At 43.9% G+C, this 24,023-nt stretch overlaps 1 protein-coding gene across 1 annotated transcript in view; it reads left to right on the forward strand.

Moving 5' to 3' along the window:
- The window catches only part of LOC127648605 (calsyntenin-2-like), a 366,638-nt gene that overhangs the window by 254,663 nt on the left and 87,952 nt on the right, over positions 1-24,023 (forward strand). Inside the window, exons 6-8 of the mRNA XM_052133275.1 lie at positions 5,374-5,559; positions 16,319-16,576; positions 19,407-19,528. Of these exons, the coding sequence (XP_051989235.1) occupies positions 5,374-5,559; positions 16,319-16,576; positions 19,407-19,528 (566 nt within the window). The remainder of the gene's footprint in view (positions 1-5,373; positions 5,560-16,318; positions 16,577-19,406; positions 19,529-24,023) is intronic.

A 24,023-nucleotide genomic window follows, 5' to 3' on the forward strand; every position in this document is an offset into this window, starting at 1 on the left:
GGAGCTGAAGTGTGCCTTACTGAATAATGCTCACACCTGATAAAAATGCAGAAAATAAGTAATGAAAAATATTACTTTATGGCTTTGCCAAAAAAATAAAAAAAAGAGAGGGAAAGGCCAACATGGAGCAGCAGTGGGAGAGAGAGATGAGAGAGAGAAAAAAAAAACATATTGCCGGTTCTCCAATACGCCGTAGCATGGTCCCCGGCCAATCCTCCACCTTCTAATGGATGACAGCCGCGCTGTCATTATTTTGTTTATCTTTCGTGGACCATGCAGGCATTCTGGTGAGACAAGAGATGCGCACTTCTATTCCTGCATTATATGTTGGGACCAGTTTAGTGTCTAACCCATTTTTCAGTACACCAAATTAGCTCAGTTTCCCCCTTAATTTATGCTGGTGACTGATCATTGAATATTTTCAGCGCAAGTTTTGCCACTGCCTCCATGACCAAGGGTCTTGGGCACACATAATATTCCTCAGTGTACAATAAAAATAGGTCTACATATGAGCCTGACTGGCTTGCTGTGTAATGAGGGATGAGCTCCCATTCAGTGAACAAAATTGAACCATATAAACATATTTGCCCTTCAGCAGTATGAGTTAGCTGTTGTACGTGCCTCAAACGTCGTAGGGTGGAGCTGGATTCACAAGTGATGCAGGCGCATCTGTCTCCAGTTTGCATTCTGTAATGTTCAGAGTGGGATGTGTTCTCTCTGCATCCGCTGTCATTCCCCTGGACATGTTGCATGCAAAACCTTTTCAGTGCTTTATGAACTCCACAAAGAGACTTCAACACTGTCACATGCATTATATCTCTTTAAAGTGACGTTTGGGTGCTACCGAACTCTGTTACCATGTAAACAAGCCCGCCTTTTGATGTCAAGCGTTCCATTGGGATAGGCGTGTCGCCGTAAAGTTATAATGATAGAAGCCTCCACCACTGGTTGGGGTGCTGTATACAAGAGTCATCCAGCCTATGGAGTTTGGACAGGTCAGTGGCAATATTGGCACATAAACTGTCTGGAGATGTTCACGGTGCTGCTGGCTTTTAAGATTTTCCTCCCAGAGATTCAGGGCGACCATGTCCTCATCCGTTCGGACAACAAAACGGTGGTGTCCTAAATCAATCACCAGGGAGGAGTGTCTTCTCATGCCATGCTGAGGCTGGCATGTTGCAAACATCTGTTAGCATGGTGGCAATGTGCTGTCTCTACGAGCCCTGCATATCCCGGGCCGGTTGAATTGGGGGGTTGCCTGTGGGTGCCCGGAGAGTCCTTAGATTATGGAACAAATGGAGAAGGTTCTACAGAGTGTAAGTGGACTTGTTCGCTTTTATCGAGACTTCACACTGTCCCCTCTAGTCTTCCCACTTGCCCACGGAACCACTGGTTCTGCTGTCTGCTGAGGCTCGGGACAGCATTTGGCACCCCCGGACAGACTTGCAGAAGTTATAGGTATGGCTCCTCGATGGGGTTCTTTTTTGAATGATGGGTTATCCCTCGCTGTGGTTGATACCATTCTGAATGCTAGAGCTCCATCAACTAGGAAGCTTTATACGTTCAAGTGGCATATTTTTGCTGCTTTGTGTACAGCGCAATTTGAAAATCCAGTTCACTGCCTTGTTGGTACAGTGCTGGATCTTTTTGCAAGAGCATTTTGGGGCTGGATTGCCCCAGCAATGCTTAAAGTCTATGTTGCTGCTGTAGTGGCTTAGCATGCGCTTATCAAGGGAGTCTATGTCAGTAGGCATTCTCTTGTCTCTTGTTTTATACATGGGGTTTCGTCTCTAAAACCATCTATAATAAAGTAGAATATATATTCTCTTAAATAGACCAGCTTGGCCTGGCTAGGAGACCAGCCAATCACTTTAGGCTGGTTTAAGCTGGGTTTTTTTTTTTTTGGTTAGGGGGAAATCATTCTTCCATTCTCAGAGTCACTGCTATTTCTGTGGTGCAGGTATCATCTATAGTATGATAGTGTCCTAAGATGCATTGACAGTTGCTGGCAGGCTGTTATGCCCATAGAATTAGCAGTCAACGGCTGAGAGATTGCATGCCCTTTGTTGTCAGTGTGATTCATGAGAAGTGAGATGGAAGTGAGGACTGAGTGATGATCATGACAGGTACTGTGGAGGAGAAGGGTGAGGATTTCTCACTGTAACACTTCCCGCTTGCATAGGCATGTAATTGGCCAGCCTCTCTTTGTCTCTGTCCAAATCCCATCTGTCAACACTGATCTCTCCATCTCTCAATCCAGCAGACCATCTTGCTGAGCTATCCACTGAGAGTGACAGTTCTCTTTTTGAGTGCAACCCATGGAAAACTGGTACTGCCAATCAGGTCTAGTCTTATATTGTAGCTATGTTCAGAATGAATACTAGATTACTACTTATGGAGTACTGTGCAGTAAACCCTCTATACTAACTTATATTGTATTTAAATAGAACGTGAAACAATCCCCAATAGTCCTGAGTCCTCCCTCCCCAATAATTTCTTGTTACTCTCCACTACACTCTACAGACTAATTAAAATTCCAAAAGGCCAAAATTGCTGTTACTGAATCTTATATATTTATAAATGCACCACTTAAAATCATATAATTAGCTTTAATCACTGAACTTCTTAAGGCAGTCTCAAGGTGGATACCTGTAACATAGACCTGGCTACCTCATTCCCTGTCCACCTCTCATGAATGTGCCGCAGGTCCTCCGTGACTGTAGCCCTTTTCTGCACCATAACATCCAGTACCCTTGCTATTATTTTCTTATGCATCGCTGGGAAACTCAGTCAGTTCTTTTTACTTCATCAATTTCTGGGGTGATAAAAGTCCCTGTGCAGTTCTGCCATGACTTTTGGCATTCAAGGCATTTGTGGATGAGCAATGAATGTTTAATGTTGCAGTTAATGTTAATCTTCACCCCAAGGTCCCAAAATGGTCTTTCTATGAATCTGGCCTCTGGCTTTGGTGTATTTGGATAATTGTGGGAATTAAACACTCTCCAGGTTGTAGATGAGTCATTACAGCGTACACAAATTTGTTTTGATGCGATGCCTTTCAAAACGTTGGCTTCATGGGGGGGTTGTTTCTTATGACTTTCCCAGTGATGGTGGATTAAAAGACCTAATGTTGTGGAGACTGTTGTTTTGGATTCTCTTTATGTTTTTGGTTTCTCTCAAAAAGCTTGGTTTATCTTGGGTGGAACTGCTTACTCAGATATTCATGAGCAACTTTTTAAAGACCTTTCCCTCTAAAAGAGGTAGAGCTGGAGAGAATGTGGTACTGTACTGTCGCCCTATTTTATCCACAGTAGTGCCAATGAATAATGTAATAAGATATTCAGTTAGAAAAGCGGGTTGAGGGAATATCTCGCAGCTCAGATGAATACAAAGCATTCAATTCTCTGAATTATACAGATGGGGTGTATAAAGGCCAGCGAGGGAGAGTGAGATGTTTTATCTTTAGAGTTATTTTGGTATTTATTTGTATAGAGAAAGAACAGAAGAATGTAACATGTATGAACACATTTGAAAGCACATGGTACAGTAACATGTCAGCCTTGAACATAAAAATAGCTTGTGTCAAGTATAGAAGGTTTGGAACATATAATTCCTTATGGATGCCTTTTTCCTTTGACTTTCCTGTTTGCTTTTAACTATTAATTCCAATGCATTTGGTTTTACCTCTTCATGTGTGTATATAAACATGAAAAGGATACAGCTTGGATGTACAAATGTTATATCAGATTACCATAGATGCTGTAGCCTAAGCAAAACTCACATACTAAAGAAATAATTCACAAACGCGCAGAACAGTACGTTTTTTTTTTGCACCATTTGAGATGTTGTTGACATGACGTCAAGCAATTAAAAAATGTAAATTAAATAATGACCAATAAAAAACAATTTAGTAAAAGACAATGTTTAAAAAGCAAAAAATAAAAGCGAAGAAAATGTTCATTTATTATTAGCAAGGTCCCCACAGTCATGTAAAACCTAGAAACATCAGGGAATTTTAGATTTGTGATTTTCCTGGCATGGAAAAGTAATTTGGGGCTCTATTTCCATAGGTGCTACATGCTACAATTGTGCCCTACGTCTTATCCAAATTTTATGAGTGCTAATTCTATATGCAATTTTCATGTCTGGACAAAGTGCAAGTGGGACTGGGTGGGAGAGTTTGCATCATCTATGGGTGAATTTGGGTGTATTGGTTGTTAAAGTTAATGAAGTGGCGCAAAGTGCAATTTGTTATGTTTCAGTGAAATAGGTAATTGCAAGATATTTCATTACCACACCTGTTTTCAGCGCAAAGTCCAAATTCAGTTCATGAATTTGCAGTTTGGAAATTCTACCAGCAGGTGGTAATAAAGTTAATGTCCAAACTCTAATATATAGTGGAAATATATTGTGGAACATCAAATGAGGTCCCTTATTATGTGCCTTTTTATGAAATAAAACTGTAAAAGAAAAGTTTTACTCTCTTTAGATCATAGTTTATTTTTCAGTTAATATTGTTATTATGTTTATTGTATATTATAAATACAATATATAATGTTGTATTTATAATCTAATTTGTATTGGAATTTTTTCACCTGTTATCATAGCGTGATTTTTAAGTCACTGCAATTGGTGCTGCTGGAAGAAGTTAGAGGGGGTAAAATGTTTGGATTTGGTATTTTTTGACCACTTCATCATTTTGATTATATTTTTGTTTTGTTTGAAGTGCAATTTGAATTTATAAATATTTTTGGTTTAATTTGTTCATGTTTCCGTACATTTTTCAAAATCAAAATCAACTTGTAAAGTGAAGTGCGTTTCCGATACAATCACTTTAAATACTAGAAGAACCTTCCAATTAAATTGCTCTTGACTCATTTAGCGCACTTCTAACCCACTTGCACCTACTTCAACGAAAATATAAAAACTTCATGACCCATTGACTTTGCACTTATGACTTATGGCATAACGCTGCCCTTAGCTTTAGCTCTCTTAAAATAGGGCCCTAGATCTTTCAAGTCATAGAAATGTCATGGAAATTGTAGAGAATATAATTAAATTATATATAATTTATAATTAATTACAAATTAATTTCAATGGTTGGTACCTAACATACACCTCACATAATCATACATCATCAAATTTCAAAAGGTGTGGGAAACCTGTTATAATAATCTCAATAAGCATTTCCTCTGCCAAGTAATTGGCCTGTTTTCTTTCCTTTTTACATAATTTGGCACATTAATAAAGAATTCAAATGATGTGGAGTTACAGTTATGCATATATTGTCTATTTTACAACAGGTTAGAATGCTCATACAATCAGATTTTAGAACCAGAATGATCAGTTTGCTAATGTTTGTTTGCTTTCCAGGTTGGAACAAGCGTGTGGATTACGAACCAGGAACAGGCAGCAAGCAGCTCTTTCCCAAGATGCATCTAGAGACGTGCGATGGCCCTTTATCTTCAGTGCGAGCCATGGTGGAACTACAGACCAGCCATATTGGGAAGGGCTGTGATAGAGAAACCTATTCTGAGAAGTCTCTGCAGAAACTCTGCGGTAAGGTCAACTTTAGTACCAATAATTGTTTAGTCTGTCTAGAACTTCCTCAAGTTGTTTATGTGCTTAATGGGTTTAATTTGTAATTTTGTACGATTCACAAACTCTAAACCCAGTCCAAACCATGGACTGGGGCTTTTAGTCCAATGTACATGTACATATATGTTTCATTTCAGTTTTATGTTAACATTGTTTCCAGGTTAAATATAACATAAGGAACAGCATTTACCCATATTACTAAAAAAATATATAAGATGATCCGCACTCCTTTTCTCAAATTATTATTTGCATTTATTCACATATTTTAACACAGGAGAACACAAAATTGTCGGCTTTACTGCCTTCTTTGAAGCAAACAATAAATGGGTAAAAACAAAATGCCTACTAAAAAATAAATAATACACGTATACATATACGAGTTTACTTGTTGGCAAATTCACAAAAGTTGTCTGAAATTAGAGGAGTACCAGACTGTTCAATCTATCCTCATGCATTATTGCTGGCAGGTAGTAAGTCTTAACTTGCTAACTGACATTTACACAGTGTCTAAAATGAACAGAAAATATTATTAAACTAATTTTAATACCTATAATTTATTATAAAACAAATTCTTACTAGTCACAAATCTGAATTGTGCATTTTATTCAAATGTCAAATGTATTTGTGTCCTGCAAGGTAAGTCAATGTGTCTCCATAAAAAATAAGATACAATAAGATCATGAATTTGTTCCTCACATATTCTTTTAACAGCTTAATGAGAGGAATATTCCACAAGTATCTCATTGAGTTTTGGAGAAAAAAAACAAAAATATTGAAGGTATCATAGATTCATCTGATGGTAAATTTTCCACTAAGGTAAAATATAATTAAAGATGCATGAGTCACGGCAGAAGTTTTCTTTATCAAACAGTTTGATTTGAATTGTGCACATCACATTATTTCAGAAGGGTCAGATAGTTGTTTTCACTGTTCTATGTAAAGCATGTAATAATTCAATTGGTATTAGTGTTTTCCATTTTATTTACTCACCATGTCAAGTGTTAATATTCCACCCTATTTACATTGATATCTAACAAATATTTAACAAGTATCAATTAAAGGAATAGTTCACCCAAAAAATTTAATTTGCTGATAATTTACTAACCCTCAGGCCATTCAAGATGTATCTTTCTTCATCAAAACAGAATCTAAGATTTTTAGGATTTCATTTTAGGCCTCCTCCTTTAAAGAATGCAAGCATCTTGGTTATTATCATAACCTCCGTTCCCTGATGGAGGGAACGAGAGATTGTGTCGATTTAGTGACACTAGGGGTCGCTCTTGAGAGACCCAAAACACCTCAATCTTTGAGAAAAGTCCAATGAGAATTGGAGATAATTGGAGCCCAGGAGGTCCAAGGAAATATACCATGAGGGGAATAGGCGTGGCCTAAGAGGATTCAGTCTCCGGGTGCCTCTGAGGAACCTGATAATCAGGTCGTGCTTCCCTAGGGACTTACCGTCCACTGCGTCGTCGTGGATATACACATATACCTTCAAGGTGGAGGGGGATAGCCACCCCTCCAATCTCTCCTGCAAGAAGGAAAGCACTGACCCGATTGCGCATCTCTGGGGGTCTTCGGCTCAGGAAGAACACCACCTCGTGAACAAATGCTTGGCCTGAGTGATTATGTCTACCACTGCCGGTGGTAGGCCACTTAGGTCTTCCGCATCCCGTCCAAGGGCCAGACGTGGAGGTTCCAGAGGTCTGGGTGCGGATGACAGATGGTGCCCCGTCCCTGAGACAGAAGGTCCTTCCTCAGGGGATTTTTCTAGGGAGGTGTTATTGCGAGGAGCGAGAGGTCCATGAGCCAAGTCAGGGTGGGCCAGTATGGGGCCACGAGGGTGACTTGTTCCTCGTCCTCCTTGACCTTGCACAGGGTCTGTGCAAGTAGGCTCACTGGGGGAATGTGTATTTGTGCAGCCCCCGGGGCCAGCTGTGTGCCAGCGCATCTGTGCAGAGGGGACCTCAGCCGCTGCTGACTACAGAGGAGGAGATGGGGGGCGAGTTGCTTCATGCGAGAAGAACATACGCCGCCTTGGCGATTTATATATGCTACTGTCGCTGTGTTGACAGACCGGACAAACATGTGCTTGCCCCGGATCAACGGCAATAGCCTATGCAGGGCGAGCAGTAAAGCCAGCAACTCTAGGCAGTTGATGTGCCAACATCCAGGAGCCAGCGGCTGTGTGCCCATTGCACACGGCGCCCCAGCCCAACTTGGAGGCATCTGTGGTGACCACGACGCATCTGGACACCTGCTCTAGGGGGACTCCTGCCCGCAAAAACATGAAGTCTGTCCAAGGGCTGAATAAGTGCCAGCAGATCGGCATGATAGCTACGCGATGCATGCCGCGGTGCCATACCCATCTCGGGACTCAAGTCTGAAGCCAGTGCTGAAGCAGTCTCATATGCATCAACCCGAACAGCGTGACTGCCACCGAGGCTCTGAAAGTGTTTCAGTGGAACCGCTATCTTGCGCCTGAATGACATCAGGCGGTTCAGCACTGACTACACATGCTCGCTTGTGAAGCACGCTATCATTGAGACTGAGTCTAAGTCCATGCCGAGAAAAGATATGCTCTGAACCGGGGAGAGCTTGCTCTTTTCCCAGTTGATCCGAAGCCCTAGACGGCTGAGGTGCGTGAGAACCAGGTATAGCTGCGTACGCACAATGACTCTCGAGAGTATGCTAGGATCAGTCAATCATCTAGATAGTTGAGTATGTGGATGCCTACTTCCCTTAATGGGGCAAGAGCTGCCTCCTTCATGAAGCTGCAAGGGAACAGGGACAGGCCGAAGGGGAGGACTTTGAACTGATATGCCCGGGCGTCGAAATCAAACCGTAGGAAGGGTCTGTGTTGAGGTAAAACCGAGACGTGAATGTACGAAGGTCTACTTAAATCTTGATGCCGGACGCACGCCAAAATATGTTTCTGTATCAGCATCTTGAACAGGGGTCTGTGTAAGAACTCACAGGTCTAATATTGTCCGCAACCCACTGCCTTTCTTTGGCACGATGAAGTAAGGGCTGTTGAACCCTTTCCTCATCTCGGCTGGAGAGGCTATCATGCCCTTGCGCAGAAGGGTTGCAATCTCCGCCCGCAGGGTGCTGCATTCTTGCCCTGCACCAAGGTGAAGCAGACGTCGCTGAACTAGGGTGGACACCTGACGAATTGAATCGTGTAGCCGAGTCGGATGGTCCTGGCCAGCCACCGCAACGGGTTGGAAAGGGATAGCCACGCGTCCAAGCTCCGGGCACTAAGGGGACAATTGCGTCTGACGTGCCTGGTGGTGGGGCCTCGTGGCGGGGGGAGCAGGCAACATCACGTCGAGGAGAGTTGCTTCAACCCGAGCTTGCTGCGCTGAGGGGAACCTCATAGAACTGTATACTGCGCGCTCCGCCTCTTTCAGACGCTCTGAGCAGCTTTTCGTTTCGTTCGGAGGGCGCACCAAAATCAGCCAATCGTCCAATAGTTCAGAATTCGCAAGCCCTGACTCCGCAGGGGTGCGAGCGCCGCATCCATGCACTTCGTGAAAGTACCTTGCTCCACGTACCTGGAGCCTATAGACGAACTTGAGTGAACTTGCGTCCAATGACAGGCGCCCGCGCCGTCACTGCATCAAAGCCCGCCAAAATGGGCGTGGCTAGAGTGCATATAAGCGTAAGTTCGTAGACTGGAACCCTGGTTTTCATTGAATGAAGCGAAAATCGCTCGTGGCGCGAGCACGGCCGGCTACGCAATACTCGCTCCTCTTCTAGAGAGAACCGAGGTTACGTAAGGTAACCGATTCGTTCTCTTACGAGAGGTTCTCTCATATTGCGTAAGCTAGCTTACGCTACGGAACCCATTGTCAACGGCGTGCGCGCCAAGCATCCACTGCATGAGCCCCGGGGTGGGGGACCCGGGGAGCCCTTGTGAGTGGGGAAATAATATTTGGCCGGCAAGAGTGCGGGCCAGTGTGTGTGTAATACATAAGCACATAGTGGGAAGGAAAAGACAGAGCGGGCGGTGCTGGTCTGTGTGGAATGTGTCCCATCAGTGCAGCTCACCAGGGGAGCTGTAGCGTATTAAACCGCTAGTAGTTTCAGCCTGCAGGATCGGGCACTTCCAGATTGTAAAATCTGACAAAGGTGTAGGGGAAGCCCAGCCCGCTGCCACACATATGTCGTGAATGGAAATCCCGCTGGACCATGCCCACGAGGAGGCCATGCCTCTAGTGGAGTGAGCCCTAATGCCTAACGGGCATGGTAGGTCCTTTGACGCGCACGCGGCAGCAATAGCGCCCACTATCCATCTAGACAGTGTCTGTTTCGAGGCGGCGAAACCCTTGGTGCGCCCTCGAACGAAACGAAAAGCTGCTCAGAGCATCTGAAAGAGGCGGAGCGCGCAGTATACAATCTCAGTGCTCTGACTGGGCAAAGGAGATTGGCGTCGCGTTTGCTATCGGATGCTGGCAGCGCCGATAGGGAAATGATTTGTGCTCTGAAAGGAGTACCGATCACCTTGGGGACATAGCCGTGTCTAGGCTTTAAAATGACCTTGGAGTCACTTGGTCCAAACTCAAGACACGCAGCGCTGACAGACAGCGCGTGAAGGTCTCCCACACGTTTAACTGATGACAGGGCAGTCAGAAAAACGGTTTTGAGTGAAAGGTATTTCAAATTCACGGATTGAAGCGGTTCGAAAGGGGGGGCTTTCATAGCTTCGAGAACTACGGAAAGATCCCAGATAGGAACCGATGGGGGGCGCGGGGGATTCATCCTTCTAGCTCCCCTGAAGAAGCGGATGACCAGCTCGTTTTTTCCCAGTGACTGGCCGTGCAGGGGTTCAGCGAACGCCGCGATGGCCGCCACGTACACTTTGAGCGTGGATGGGGATCTGCCCTTATCCAGCAGCGCTTGTAAAAACACGAGCAGCGACGACACCCCACATGTCCGTGGGTCCAGGTCTCTGTCGGTGCACCATTTTGAAAACACAGACCATTTGGACGCATAGAGTCTTCTCGTGGAAAGGGCTCTAGCGTGTATGATAGTGTTTATTACTCCTTCTGGCAAAGCGACGGGTAGTCGCTGATCACCCACGCTGCAGCGCCCAGCCTCTGGGTGAGGATGCCAGATCGTGCCGCGAGCTTGAGAGAGGAGATCTGCTCTCACTGGAATGGGCCACGGGGCTGTCAGTGACAGCCGCGTAAGCTCCGGGAACCATGTCTGATTCTCCCAGCGCGGGCTATGAGGAGCACCGAGTGACGCGCTTCCCTGATCCTCTGCATTACCTGAGGCAATAGCGAGATGGGAGGGAAGGCGTAAAGCGGGCGGTTGGGCCAGTCCTGGGCCAGCGCGTCCTCGCTTTTCGAGAAAAATACTGGGCAGTGAGAGTTCTCTTCTGACGCAAAGAGGTCTATCTCTGCTCTGCCGAATATACTCCATAACTTCTGGACTGTTTGAGCGTGCAGGGACCATTCCCCTGGGGAAATATTGTCTCTGGACAGTCTGTCTGGGCCGTCGTTCAGGTGGCCTGGCTCGTGCGTCACCCTCAGTGAGCGCAGGTGGCACTGGGACCAACTCAGTATGCGTTTTGTCAGATGGAAGAGGTTCCTGGATCTGACACCGCCCTGACGGTTGAGATAGGATACCACAGATCTGTTGTCCGAACGGACCAGGACGTGGTGACCCTGAATGACCGGGAGGAAGCGCACGAGCGCGTACTCGACCGCTATCATTTCCAGACAATTTATGTGAAGGAGCTTTTGATACCATTCGGCCACTGCCCAGGGCTGCAGAGCTGAGATACAGGTTTGAGTCACTCTGATCGGCTGGCGGCCCGTGGCCCGAGCCCGGCGAGACGCGCGGGTGTTTAGCCAATGCTGAAGCGGGCGCATGCACAGTAAGCCCAGCTGAAGTACTGCTGCGGCTGAAGCCATGTAACCTAGCATTCTCTGAAATTTTTTCAGAGGCGTGAGGCTGTTCATCTGAAAGGACGCGACTAGTCGCTGAACACGGCACGCACGCTGTGTAGATAAGCGAGCCGTCATCGCCATGGAGTCTAGTTCTATTCCAAGGAAGGAAATTGCCTGACTGGGCTGTAGTGAGCTCTTGGTCCAATTGACTGCAAGGCCCAAACTGTTCAGATGACTGAGGAGAACTGTCCTGTGAGACAGAAGCTCTGTATGTGACTGTGCCAAAATCAGCCAATCGTCCAATAGTTCAGAATTCGCAAGCCCTGACTCCGCAGGGGTGCGAGCGCCGCATCCATGCACTTCGTGAAAGTACGGGGTGCTAAAGACAGGCCGAACGGAAGGACGGTGTATTGATAAACCTGGCCGTCGAAGGCGAATCTCAAGAATGGCCTGTGACGGGATTTATCTGAATCTGAAAGTAGGCATCTTTCAGATCGAGAGAAATAAACCAGTCCCCTGGTGCACATGCGCGAGGAGTTTCCTGATTGTAAGCATTTTGAACGGTCTTTTTACGAGCACCTTGTTCAAAACCCTGAGATCTAATATTGGTCTGAGGCCGCCGTCTTTCTTGGGGACAAGAAAATAACGGCTGTAAAACCCTGACTCGCTCAGAGAAGGTGGCACTCTCTCTATGGCCCTTTTGCACAGAAGGTTTGCTATTTCTGAACGAAGCATGCACGCTGCTTCCGTGTTCACAGTAGTTTCGAGCCGCGCTCTGAAGCGGGGAGGGCGGCGATCGAACTGTAGCAAATAGCCCTGTTTTATTGTGCTTAACACCCATTTGAAGCGTAACGCTAGAGGGTGAGTGGCCAAGTCGCCCTGATTGCCGCACACAGCGAGCTGAACAGAATGTGTGAGCGCGCTTACTGTGCTTATGCATGACTGCTCGCAGACAGCAGGGACAGGCTGTTCTGTGAGTGACTTCCCGATTGAGGTGAATGGGGAAAGAGTCACATCTGTGAAGTGATGCGCGAGCATAGTCACGGGCATGGGACTTACATACAATGAGGTGTTTGCTGGCCATGTGACAGAGCGGGCAGAGAAGGGGCGCGCGCATGGATTCGTGGGGCTGCTTATTGACTCTAACACTCGAGCTGGCTGTGCCTGCTTTATGTGAGTGGGCTCTGATAGGGACACGGGAAGTGTAATGCTTGTGTGTAGGGGTGAACACTGGATTGTGGGCACATTTTCTACACATAAGGCATGTTTGCTTTTCACAAAATTTCTTTTGTTCGCCGTGAAAACGGCATTTGAGTGCAGGCAAGCGGGCAGTATCACCAGCTTGTTGGCTGCTGAATCCACCACTGCAGTAGCCTGAGAGAAGGGGACTGACAGGGTGCGAAGCTTTGACAGTGGTCCGGCCGCGGCGGGACTGAGCCGTCGTTTCCTTAACAAAGCTAGGAGGACTTCGGTTGCTCAGGTTTTAGCGCAATATTAGGCCGAGGCCCGCAGGGGGGCGGCGGTCTGCGGCGGCTGTCTGAGCGCGTTCTAGGGCGGCCGCCCTGTCGGCGCTGAGAAGTCTGGCTTTGCTGAGCTGGGCACTGTGAAGAGGCTCGTGCAGGAGGCTGGTCACGTGGGCGGCCTGCAGAGGAGCTAGCGCGACGAGGCAGGAAGAGATTCATGGCTTGGGTGGCTTTCTGGACTTCCGAAAAATGGTCAACAATGCCACTCACCGCGGAACCGAAGAGACCGGACGGAGAGAGCGGCGCGTTGAGGAACGTGGAGCGCTCAGCTTCTCCCATATCGGCTAGTGTTAGCCATAGGTGTCTCTCGGTCACAGTCAGCATGGCCATGCACTTCCCTAGGGCTTGAGCTGCAGCTTTGGTGGCGCGAAGGGCGAGATCCGTCGTGCTCCTTAGATCTGAAACAGCCTCTGGGTGCCTGCCTTTCTCATCCCATTCTCGGAGAAGGTCCGCTTGGAGGATCTGTAAAACGGCCATGGAATGCAGAGCAGATGCGGCTTGGCCGGCGGCGGCATAGGCACGGCCAACACAGGCGGAAGTAGTTCTGCAGGCCTTAGACGGGAGCACTGGCTTAGACCGCCATCTCGTGGAGGGCGGGCAAAGGTGTGCTGCTACCGAATCCTCCACCGGGGGGATGGATGAGTAGTCCCTCTCGGTGGCGCCGTCCACCAGAGCAAGAGAGGTGGAGACGTGGGATCGGTTCCTGGCCGAGAGCGGCGCGTTCCACGATTTAGAGAGCTCGGCGTGGAGTTCCGGCAGGAAGGGCCGCGGGCGCCGCGCGGCGACGGCTCTGAAGAAAGCAGCCGTCGAGTCTGTTGGGAGCCTGCTCAGAGGGCGGTGACCACTCGAGCCCGAGGCGGTCGACGGCCTGTGTGAGGAGGCGCGTTAGTTCCTCCTCAACTCCGGCGCGGGTCCTGCTGGATTCCTGGGCCGAGGAGGAGGCTTGGGAGCCTGACTGCTCTTTTTGTGAAGTTCGCTGAGGAACTTGCTTGCTCTAAAAAGGATACGTCGCCGGATGGCGTAGCTCGCAGGATGGCTGAAGGTGGCGAAGACGGCCGGCTTCTTCGAGCGCTGTCCAAGCTTGCTAGATGCCCCTCGAACGGCGACGCGGCTTCTGCAGTTCAGAGATGCGAAGAGCTTCGCTGAATAGATGAAAATCAGGGTTCCAGCCTACGAACTTACACTTATATGCACTCTAGCCACGCCCATTTTGGCGGGCTTTGATACAGTGACGGCGCGGGCACCTGTCATTGGACGCAAGTTCACTCAAGTTTGTCTATAGGCTGCAGCAGTTGCCGCAGAGCAACCTATGAGCTCGCTAGCTAGCCCGCTCAAGGTATGCAGTTGCTGCACTGCGTTGACAATGGATACAAAATTAAGGATAATTTTTTGGCTTCAATATCTCAGAAAAGATTAATCTTTCCCGTAGCGTAAGCTAGCTTACGCAATACGAGAGAACCTCTCGTAAGAGAACTATGTATAATTATTTCATCATTATATATTGAATTATTGGTATATGAGGGGCTTTCTCAGCAAATATTTGTATATTGGATTAATCGCGATTAATTAATTCGGACACCATGTAAGTAATTAATGCGATTTAAAAAAAAATTGTGATTGATAGCCCTATTGGGAACAAAAAAACAATTGGGAAAAAGCAGTGTTTTGGAGCTGTCTGATTCACAATCTGAGATATATAATGTCAAATCAGAAAAATAGAGAGTCTCATAATTTATCATAATCTACAGTATATCAGTAACGTTATAATAAGACTTTAATTGCGCATGCCAAAGAAACAGGAAATCTTTAAAAACACCTTAATAGCTTAAAGGGTTAAGACCAGCAAACAATATTCTCTTTATTGCTAATGTAGAACTGTTAGTGTGCAACTCTGAAACACTGACTTTATCATCTGGAAAAACATTTCTATTTTTTGGACTGGACATTTGATGAAAAAGGCCAGCACTGAGTCTTGTGTTGCGCTAGAAAATGCTTGTGTAATGTAATCTCATTGACCCGTACCTTTACGGTCTTGCTGGAAATGGATTCTCTCAGAAGAGCTCAGACGCTCACTTGGAGACTGGCGGTGAATTTATCGTCCAATATCGATTGGCAGAAATAAATATTGCATTGCTTAAAAGCAGCACTGCTGCTGTATTTTCTCTCTTTTCTGTTTCTCTTTGGGCCTGTGGCGAGGTGAGTGATGTGGGGCTGTGGAATGAGAACACGGTGCTCTTACATGGGTGAGGCTCATCGCTCATCGCTCATTCTGTCCCTCTTTGCTGGCCGTCCTGTCACCCCTGAGTGGGGAAAAAAAGATTCCATATCCTCCTTTACTCCCAAATAAAACATGCTGAGAGAGGCATGACTGAATGCAAAAGAGACAGAGGATGACATGAGGCTAATCAAAGATTGATAGGTGGCGCTGCCCGTGCATATTTAGGCCATTAGTACAAGACTCGTCCTCAAAGCAAGTGCTCTCAAAATTAGTTACAGCAGGACTGTAAAATTTTGAATTGAAAGTAAACAAAGTTTTAGGATTTAGAAAAATGTAAAACAAAAAATGTTGACGTAAAATGAAGAAGAAATAGTCTACTCTATTTCTGGGACACTAATCAAATAAGCAAATTGTGACCTTGAGCATGTTAACTCTTTTGTATGAAAGGTCATATTTCCTTGCTTCCATTTAAGCACACAAGAAGGTCTTTGGAACATTCTCAATACAAGAGATAACATGGATCAAAAGGTTTTGCACTAACTTTTGGAGCACATGCCGAGTGTATGCTGTCATTAAAGCAAAAGGGTGAAATATTAAATACTAAGAAATTATGATATTCATATTAATTTGTCCAGATTAACTGTTCATTCAAAGTGTTATTATGTTAATTAAAAAAAATATATAAAATTTAAATTTAGTGCATGTTTACATAGAAAAATAATAGAAAAACAGAAGGATTCAAAAACTTGTTCGGTGTGAGTGTAGCGATTACAGGAAATTATGTGAAAAAGAGGAGAAGCTGGCAAATGTTGCAAACCAGACTCAAAATCGCATTGCGAGCACCACAACTCAACTTGTCAGTGCAAGTGTGTTTTATATAATTTCAGTCAGGGTTGAAGGAGGGTCTCGGAACTGAATGGTATTCCCTTCACCTCTAATTTGATTTGAAGTGTGGTGTATGCACACTTCAAATGGGGGCAACTAACATGATTTTAACTGTTTATGACAGGCAGCTTGTAATTTGTCATCGTTGCCGCTATCAGTAGCCTGAGTTAACCTCAATGCTTTTATCTCTACAGGAGCAGCCTCTGGCAGCACAGACCTTCTCCCGGCCCCCAGCACAGCCACCAATTGGACAGCTTCCTTGCTGACGGACAACGGGCGAGACAGTGACCTCATCTTTCGATTTGATGGACGACAAGCAGCCAATATCCCGGAGTGGGTTGTGCCACAGAACCTGACAGATCAGTTTACCATAGCAACGTGGATGAAGCATGGGCCAAGTCCTGGACTAAGAGCAGAGAAGGAGACATTGCTCTGTAACTCAGACAAAACTGGTGAGTCCATAGTGGCTGCAATATGGGATAGGTTAAATCTTTATGTGGGTCAGAGTCTTGGATTAATACAGAATAAAACAGAGTACGCAGTGGCCATACACATATGGCATATACACACTTGAAACATTTTTGCGTTCTATCTGCAATATTTTTTGTCAATGTGCACATTGTAGCTTTTTTTTTTAAGATGATGTGTCTATTAAAAATAGTCCATCAGTGATTGTTTTAAATAGGAGGGTGGGGTTATGAGAAGACTGAGTGTCCATTATTGGGGATGACTGCCTGGCAGGACTCTTTGGGGTTCATTTATCCCAGGCGTCATGTTGAGTGGGTGTGAGACATAATCAATTCAACCCGCACTAAAAGCGGTCGCACGAGAGACATCGGGCATTAGTTGCAGAAACAGCCTTGAGGTGAGAGGAGAGTGACGCCATGCGGAGGAGATGTGGCGGCTTTGATCAATCAGAGGTTGATCAAAGACATGTGATGGAGATTGGCACATGTCAATATCAGTGAGAGCTGGAAGGGCCTTAATAACAGTCTCTGGTCGAATGGCAGCTCTCTCATGCACATCCTGTCAGCATAGCTTATAGTCTAATTGACATTTGGTTTGAATTGTGCAGGGGATAAAACAGGTCATACCAGTTTGATGGGTGAAGCTGGAACATGGGAGCTGGTTTGTTCCTGGAAGCTGGTTAGACCATCATCCCAATCAGCGTGGTCAAGGTGGTCTACCAAGTTCTTACCAGCTTAAAAACCATGTCAACCGCAACCCCATCAAATGCTAATGCAGATGGTCAATCACCTATTGCCTTAAAGGAATAGTTCTTCTGAAGTGATGCAATCCCTTTTGGGTGAGAAACAGATTAATATTGCTATCCTTTTTACTATAAATCTCCAATGTCACTTTCAGAATGTGAAAGTGAAGGTGGAGATTTATAGTAAAAAATAACTTAAATATTGATCTGTTTCTCACTTTTAATTATATAGATTCTGAAGACATAGATTTAAACACTGGAGTCTTATGGGTTACTTTTATGCTGCTTTAATGTGATTTTTAGATCATGAAATGTTTGGTCACTATTCACTTGCATTGTATGGAGCTAAGCTATATCCTTGCAAAAATCTTTGTTTGTGTTCTGCAGAAGAAAGACAGTCATACAAATCTGGGATGGCATTAGGGTAAATGATGAGAGAATTTTGGCAATTTTTGACCTACTAGAAATATTGTTGGAATCATTAGGAATATAACGATTTAGGTTCCTCTTAATGATTCCAGTTCCAATTCCTCTTAACGATTTGTTCAGTACTTTTGACGAAGAATTATTTAGAAATAAGAAATGCAATTCTTATTATGTTTACTGCCCTCAAAAGCCTGTTCCCAAATGATGACATCATTTCAGATTTCAACGAGCAGATATAACAAATCAGAAATACATTTAAAACAATTCTTGTAAATTCTTGTTACACTTTTTAGAGGCATAACTGCAATCTAATAATTGTACTGCACATTGTTATATGAACAACTAATTAGTAACTGCACTGCCTGATTGAAGTCTTTCAGGTCTGAAGTACAACGTTAAATAAACAGAGTAACAGTTTCAGAAACAGCATGGCAAATAAAGTCGGTGAATTATCAGCGCTAACTTATCTTGTTAACTAGCTAATGTTTACATATGATATAAACTCAATATTCTACATAGCTAGATAAAATGATACCTCGGCTTGAGCTTCACTCTTGCTTGTCAAATGGGCGGGTTGTGTGAAGTTGGCACAAGGGCGACATATTAAGGGCAGGTTTTAGGACAACGCTGTGGGGCTATTGGCCCGATAGTGTGAATGCAGATCAATTTTGGTCTCACGGCTCGAGGTCCGAGGCTATAGCACTGGCTCTCATTGGCCTGATAGTGGAAAAGTGGCTAATGAAAGTGAATGGTGACTGAGGCTATCATTCTCTAACATCTCCTTTTGTGTTCCATGAAAACAAGAAAGTTATACAGGTTTGGAACAATTTGAGGGTAAGTTATGACATGAATTACATTTTTGAGGGAACTATCACTTTAAGCATGATTTTCCAACAGGATTTCTTCATGTTAGGATTTTTGTAACGCCACTGGTGCTGTTATTTCTCAGTATGTCAAGACTTTATATCAGAGGATTTTCTCGTTGTCTGTAGTCTTATTTGAATAAATCCAACTGTTTGCTTTGTTTAACAGGCTGGAGGTCTTAGAGCTAGAAATGGAAATCTGTAATTTAAATAACGAATCAACAAATGTTCATCTTTTGCCAGCTATTGCAAATGTTTTGTAAAACAGGAGACTGGGGAAGAGTGTGCAGAGCTTTACAAACACTGCTGGAAAATCCACCTTAAGCTGGTAGCTGTGTTTTGGAACATGTTAGCTGGTTTCTAGCTGGACTAAGCTGGTAATTTTCTGGTCCAAGCTGATCGTTAGCTGGTTGTCCAGCCACCATGTTCCATAAACCAGCCTAACCATCCTTAGCTGGTATGACCAGAGAGTAACTGGTTTGTTGCTGGTCCAAGATGGTCTACTGCCTTGGACCAGCTAAGACCAGCTATTGGCCATCTTAGACCAGCTAGAAACCAGCTACCAAGTATAAAAAGTATAGTTATCCCTTAGGTATGTAAATTCTGTCACCATTTACTAATGGTCACCTCATGTTCCAAACCTATATGATGTTCTTCCTTCTGTAGAACCCAAAAAGAAATGTAATGTCTTTTATCCATACAGTAATACAGTAATGGTAACTTGAGTTCTTTGTGTGTGTGTGTGTGTGTGTGCATGCGTGTGTGCGTGTGTGTTTTACACAGAGATGAACAGGCATCATTACTCTTTATACGTACACAACTGCCGCTTGGTATTTCTACTGAGACGAGACTTTATTCAGTTGGACTCCTTCAGGCCAGCTGAGTTCCACTGGAAACTGGAACAGGTGAGTGGCCCTCAGGCACCTGTCTCACACACACACACACACACATGTTGTGTTTCCATGTTTTATGGGGACTTTCCATAGACATAATGGTTTTTATACTGTACAAACTTTATATTCTATCCCCTAAACCTAACCCTACCCCTAAACCTAACCCTCACAGAAAACTTTCTGCATTTTTACATTTTCAAAAAACATAATTTAGTATGATTTATAAGCTGTTTTCCTCATGGGGACCGACAAAATGTCCCCACAAGGTCAAAAATTTCGGGTTTTACTATCCTTATGGGGACATTTGGTCCCCACAAAGTGATAAATACACGCTCACACACACACACACACACACACACACACACACACACACACACACACACGCACGCATCAACATCACAGTTGGCACTCTGATAAACAGAAGAGGAGACATGGTATGACTGGAAAAATGCCACATGGATCCAGCTCCATAATGATTTCTGAAATGAAGTTCACTCTGTATAATTTTCAATTACCAGTTTTAGAATTATTATCTGTGTGACTGATCTTTCAGTTGTGATAAGTGATCTGTCACTTGGAAAATGATTATTCTCAGAAGAACAAACTGGAAGGCTGATGCAAAGTGACATTCAGTGTTTTCCTTTCCCTGGCACTTATTTGGCTTGAAATCTGGCTTGTTTGTGTTTAGACACCTTTTCTGCATTTCCCCTGGATAATGTTGAGTACAGTATAATCTTTTGATTGAAAACACTAAACAGAATGTATGTGTGAGTGTCAGTATGCCTCTCTACGCCTGCCGAAGGGAACTGAGTGTCGAGGTGAGACGTGTAATCAGGATGAAAAGCACTCCACAGAAATGACATTTCACAGTGAACATAATGATAGTCCTTCGACCACACCTGCCCTTAACTGCAAATTATGTTCACATACACATTCTAACACACAGACTTTTACTAGAGCACACACAACTTTTCAAACCTTTCTGAGCTGCTGTTAATACAACCTGATAAAAAGTTTGATGCGTATCTATTGAGCAAATACGCTGTATATATATATCATCAAAATATTTTTTTGTTCTCTTCTTCAGCATTTCCATATACAAAAAACAGATCATTGACTTTGAGGCCTTTGATCAATAGTCTAGAACACTGGGCACTAGAGTGCACCAGTAAGTACAGTGCCAGCATGCTTTGGTTGTTTGCCAAATGTCTGCTAGTGCCAAAATGTCGCACTCACTCTCAAAGCAGGTGTTCTGATTAGCCAACTAAGATGCAGGGACTTTGGATATTACATTTGTTTTCTCAATGTGGGGGTGCTGTAGCATAGTGGTTAAAAATTTGGTGTGGTAATCAAAAGGTCATAGACTTGAATTCCAAATTTAGATGATCCATGAATTTTCACCATTGTGTCATTGAGGGAGGCACTTAACTGCAGGTTGCTCCAGGGAGGTTGTCCCTGTAAATAGGTGTCTGTGTTATTCTCATTACTAAAACTTAAAAAAAAAAAACTGAGACAGGAATTCACTAAGAACAAATTATAACTGGTAAAAGCTGCATTTATTTGCCCATGCTGTGTGCTCTAGTTTAACATCTGATTCACTAATGGAATATTGCAAATTGGGCACACGTGCTTATAGAACCTGTGCTGTACACAAATTGCCCACATTTATTCCAATCTTGCTTGTCAGTTCTGAGCACTATATAGTGGAGGGTGCAGCAGACCACCGCGATCTGGCACATTCTGCCGGCACTGTACAGCGTCACTCCACTACTGAGCTCCAAACTCCTGAATCATCTCTTTAACATGCCTAAAGTGCACTTGATTACACCACGCATCTGGATATATGCCAGGTTATATTCATATTATTTGATGAATTACTGCTGCAGTGATTAACAGAAAATGTACATGAACATTGCTTTTAAATCAAATGTAGTTTACCGCCTGCTTTTCTCGGGCGGTAATTATACAATGTTTATTGCGCAGGGCAAATAGCACAGAGATTTGTAAGTAAAGGGCAATCTATAATTAACCTAATGTACATAGAAAGGTGTCATATTTGTGCTGAAAGGAATGACAATAACTTAATTTAAATATCAAGGACTAAAACGGTTTAAGGAATGAAAACAAAAATAAGCAGAATTTTTTGAAGAACATAACCAAAAATGGGAACAAAGTCCCTTTCAATTGTTCCGGAGTCAAGACGTTATTAAAAGCTGGTAACCAGTTAATAACCAGTTAATTTAGTCCTCAACATTTTTATCACAGTAAATTTTAGGAATTACAACATATCCTGTTGCCTAGAAAATGGGGCTTTATTTTTTTTAGTAGAATGTTTTTGATCAAGATGGAAACACACATTTACACATTTATTTCCCTAGTTTCACTGTTTGGATGTAGCTTTCCGTGAAATGCTGAAGACCTTTTTGGAAACTATATATATATTACAAGGGGATGCTTTTTGGTATTTCAGTAATATGGAATGCAAATAGCATATGATATCTAAGCCTTGTTTTTATAGGAGGCGTGTTTGTGCTGAAAAGAATGACAATGACTTACGTTAAGTAGAACACAATGCTATTTCAGTGTTTAGCGCCTGGTTACACAGGATTGTTTGCGTTTAGTGAATAAGACACATGTTCTTGCACTGTAATTCCTTGCGTAAAAGTCGAGCAACTGTTTAGTGAATTCGCCCCTGGCTGTACACAGCTTGTAGGTTTATGTTTCAGTGATATTCTCTGTATGTCTACTTTTTACATATATTTTTCATGGCCACTTTGTTGATGTTTGTAGAAAGAAAATCATGTTAATAAAAGAGTGAGAGAGAGAGAGTGCAGGAGAGAGTGAGACAATGTGTGAAAGTGCTTGTTTACACCTCAGTGCATTTTCTCTCTTCCTGTTTTTACTGCCATGTACATCTTCTCCAGCATGGTTTGATAATGGTGTCTCTAAAGCTCGGAGACTGTAAACAGAATATGCTCGCCTTGATCTCAGGGCACTGCTAAGCTCTGTTCCAAACATGAGACATATCTATTTTTCTTTCTCTTCTCTCTGCCCACCCTCTGTCTGACTGCTTACCGCTGATACCTAAACAGCAGATTATCTAGTTGTAAATGTTACTCTTGTTAGTTTGTCTTCTTTTATCTTTAATCCCGATGTTCACTTGAATGTTCACAGAGCCAGACATTTAACTGTTGGTATAAATCTGGTCCTCTTTGCAGCTTAATATGGCAGAGATCAACACACTGTCATGTAAAGCAACCAACCACCATTTTATTTATTTATTATGTTTGCTGATGTCTGACCTTCGTTTAGGGCTTTTCCACAATTCCTAACCCAATTCTTCTTCTTCTTCCACAAAAATGGTGCTTAATTGGTCCTGTATCATTTGTTGTACACCCATGAATGAGGAGTCAAATCGACCAGCTCAATGAGGAGATTTGACATGATATGTTCATGTGTGTAGGCCCTTGAGGATGCATAGGGACTCCAACCATTTCTCTGCAATATTATATCATATAAAATCATTGGAGACAAGGCCATTGGTGGCCTCATTAGCCGCATTTCAACTATCAGGCAAAAAAGGGCATGATAGTGTGTGCCAGGGCCAGTTGCACTATCACTTCCGGGGCTTTATCATGCCTCCACAGGGCTTTCTCAGGGCCAACGGGCAAAGGCTAAATGCTGATTACTCTTGGGCCAAAGAAAGTAATTTCTCTTGGGCCAAAGAAGGCCATTTGGGGATTGAGGTGGTGCCAGTGTCAAAGTTGGACTTTGCTGAGTCAGGTCAGAGGTGTCAGCACCAAGATACTCATTTCCCAAGCTTACCTCAACATAACAACGGAAAATGGAGAATCAGTACTTGTCAGTAGTTGAAATCAGGGCTCTTCTGAATATTTGGGCTTATTGAAAATTTACAAAGTCAGATCAACGGCATCTGCCAGAACGAAGATGTGATTAACTATATTGTCATCAAACATACAAAGTTGTGTATCCAGCGCACAACGGTACAGGCTCGAGAAAAATTCAAATAATTGCGGGCACAGTTCAAATCTGTGTTCATTTCAAGGGCTGGCTAGTCCCCAGAGTCTCTTACCTCAGCTTGAGCTTGCCACTTGCATGTGAAATGGGTGGTGTATTGTGTGTGACATTGGCACAAGATCGGCGTGTTAAGGGCAGGTTTTAGAGCAACGCAGCAGGGTTACTGGCCCAATGGTGGGAATGCAGATAAATTTTAGTTTTGCGGTTTGAGGTCCGAGGCTATTTGCCCAGGCTGACTAGTTGACAGCTCTGGCTCGCACTGGCCCGATGGTGGAAAAGTGGCTATTGTTGCAAAGAATTTTCTTCACGACATTTTCTTCAGAAAATGCACCTATCTAGTCTGATGTTACACCAGAAATTATTAAAGCTGTATCTCATTCAATTAGTGATGCAACAGTCTTGCCGTACATTTATTCAGAGGAATTAACATATTGTGTAGATTGTGTAATCAGAAATTATGGCCATCTAT

This window comes from Xyrauchen texanus, chromosome 9, assembly GCF_025860055.1.
Source record: "Xyrauchen texanus isolate HMW12.3.18 chromosome 9, RBS_HiC_50CHRs, whole genome shotgun sequence".
NCBI classification, from domain to species: Eukaryota; Metazoa; Chordata; class Actinopteri; order Cypriniformes; family Catostomidae; genus Xyrauchen; species Xyrauchen texanus.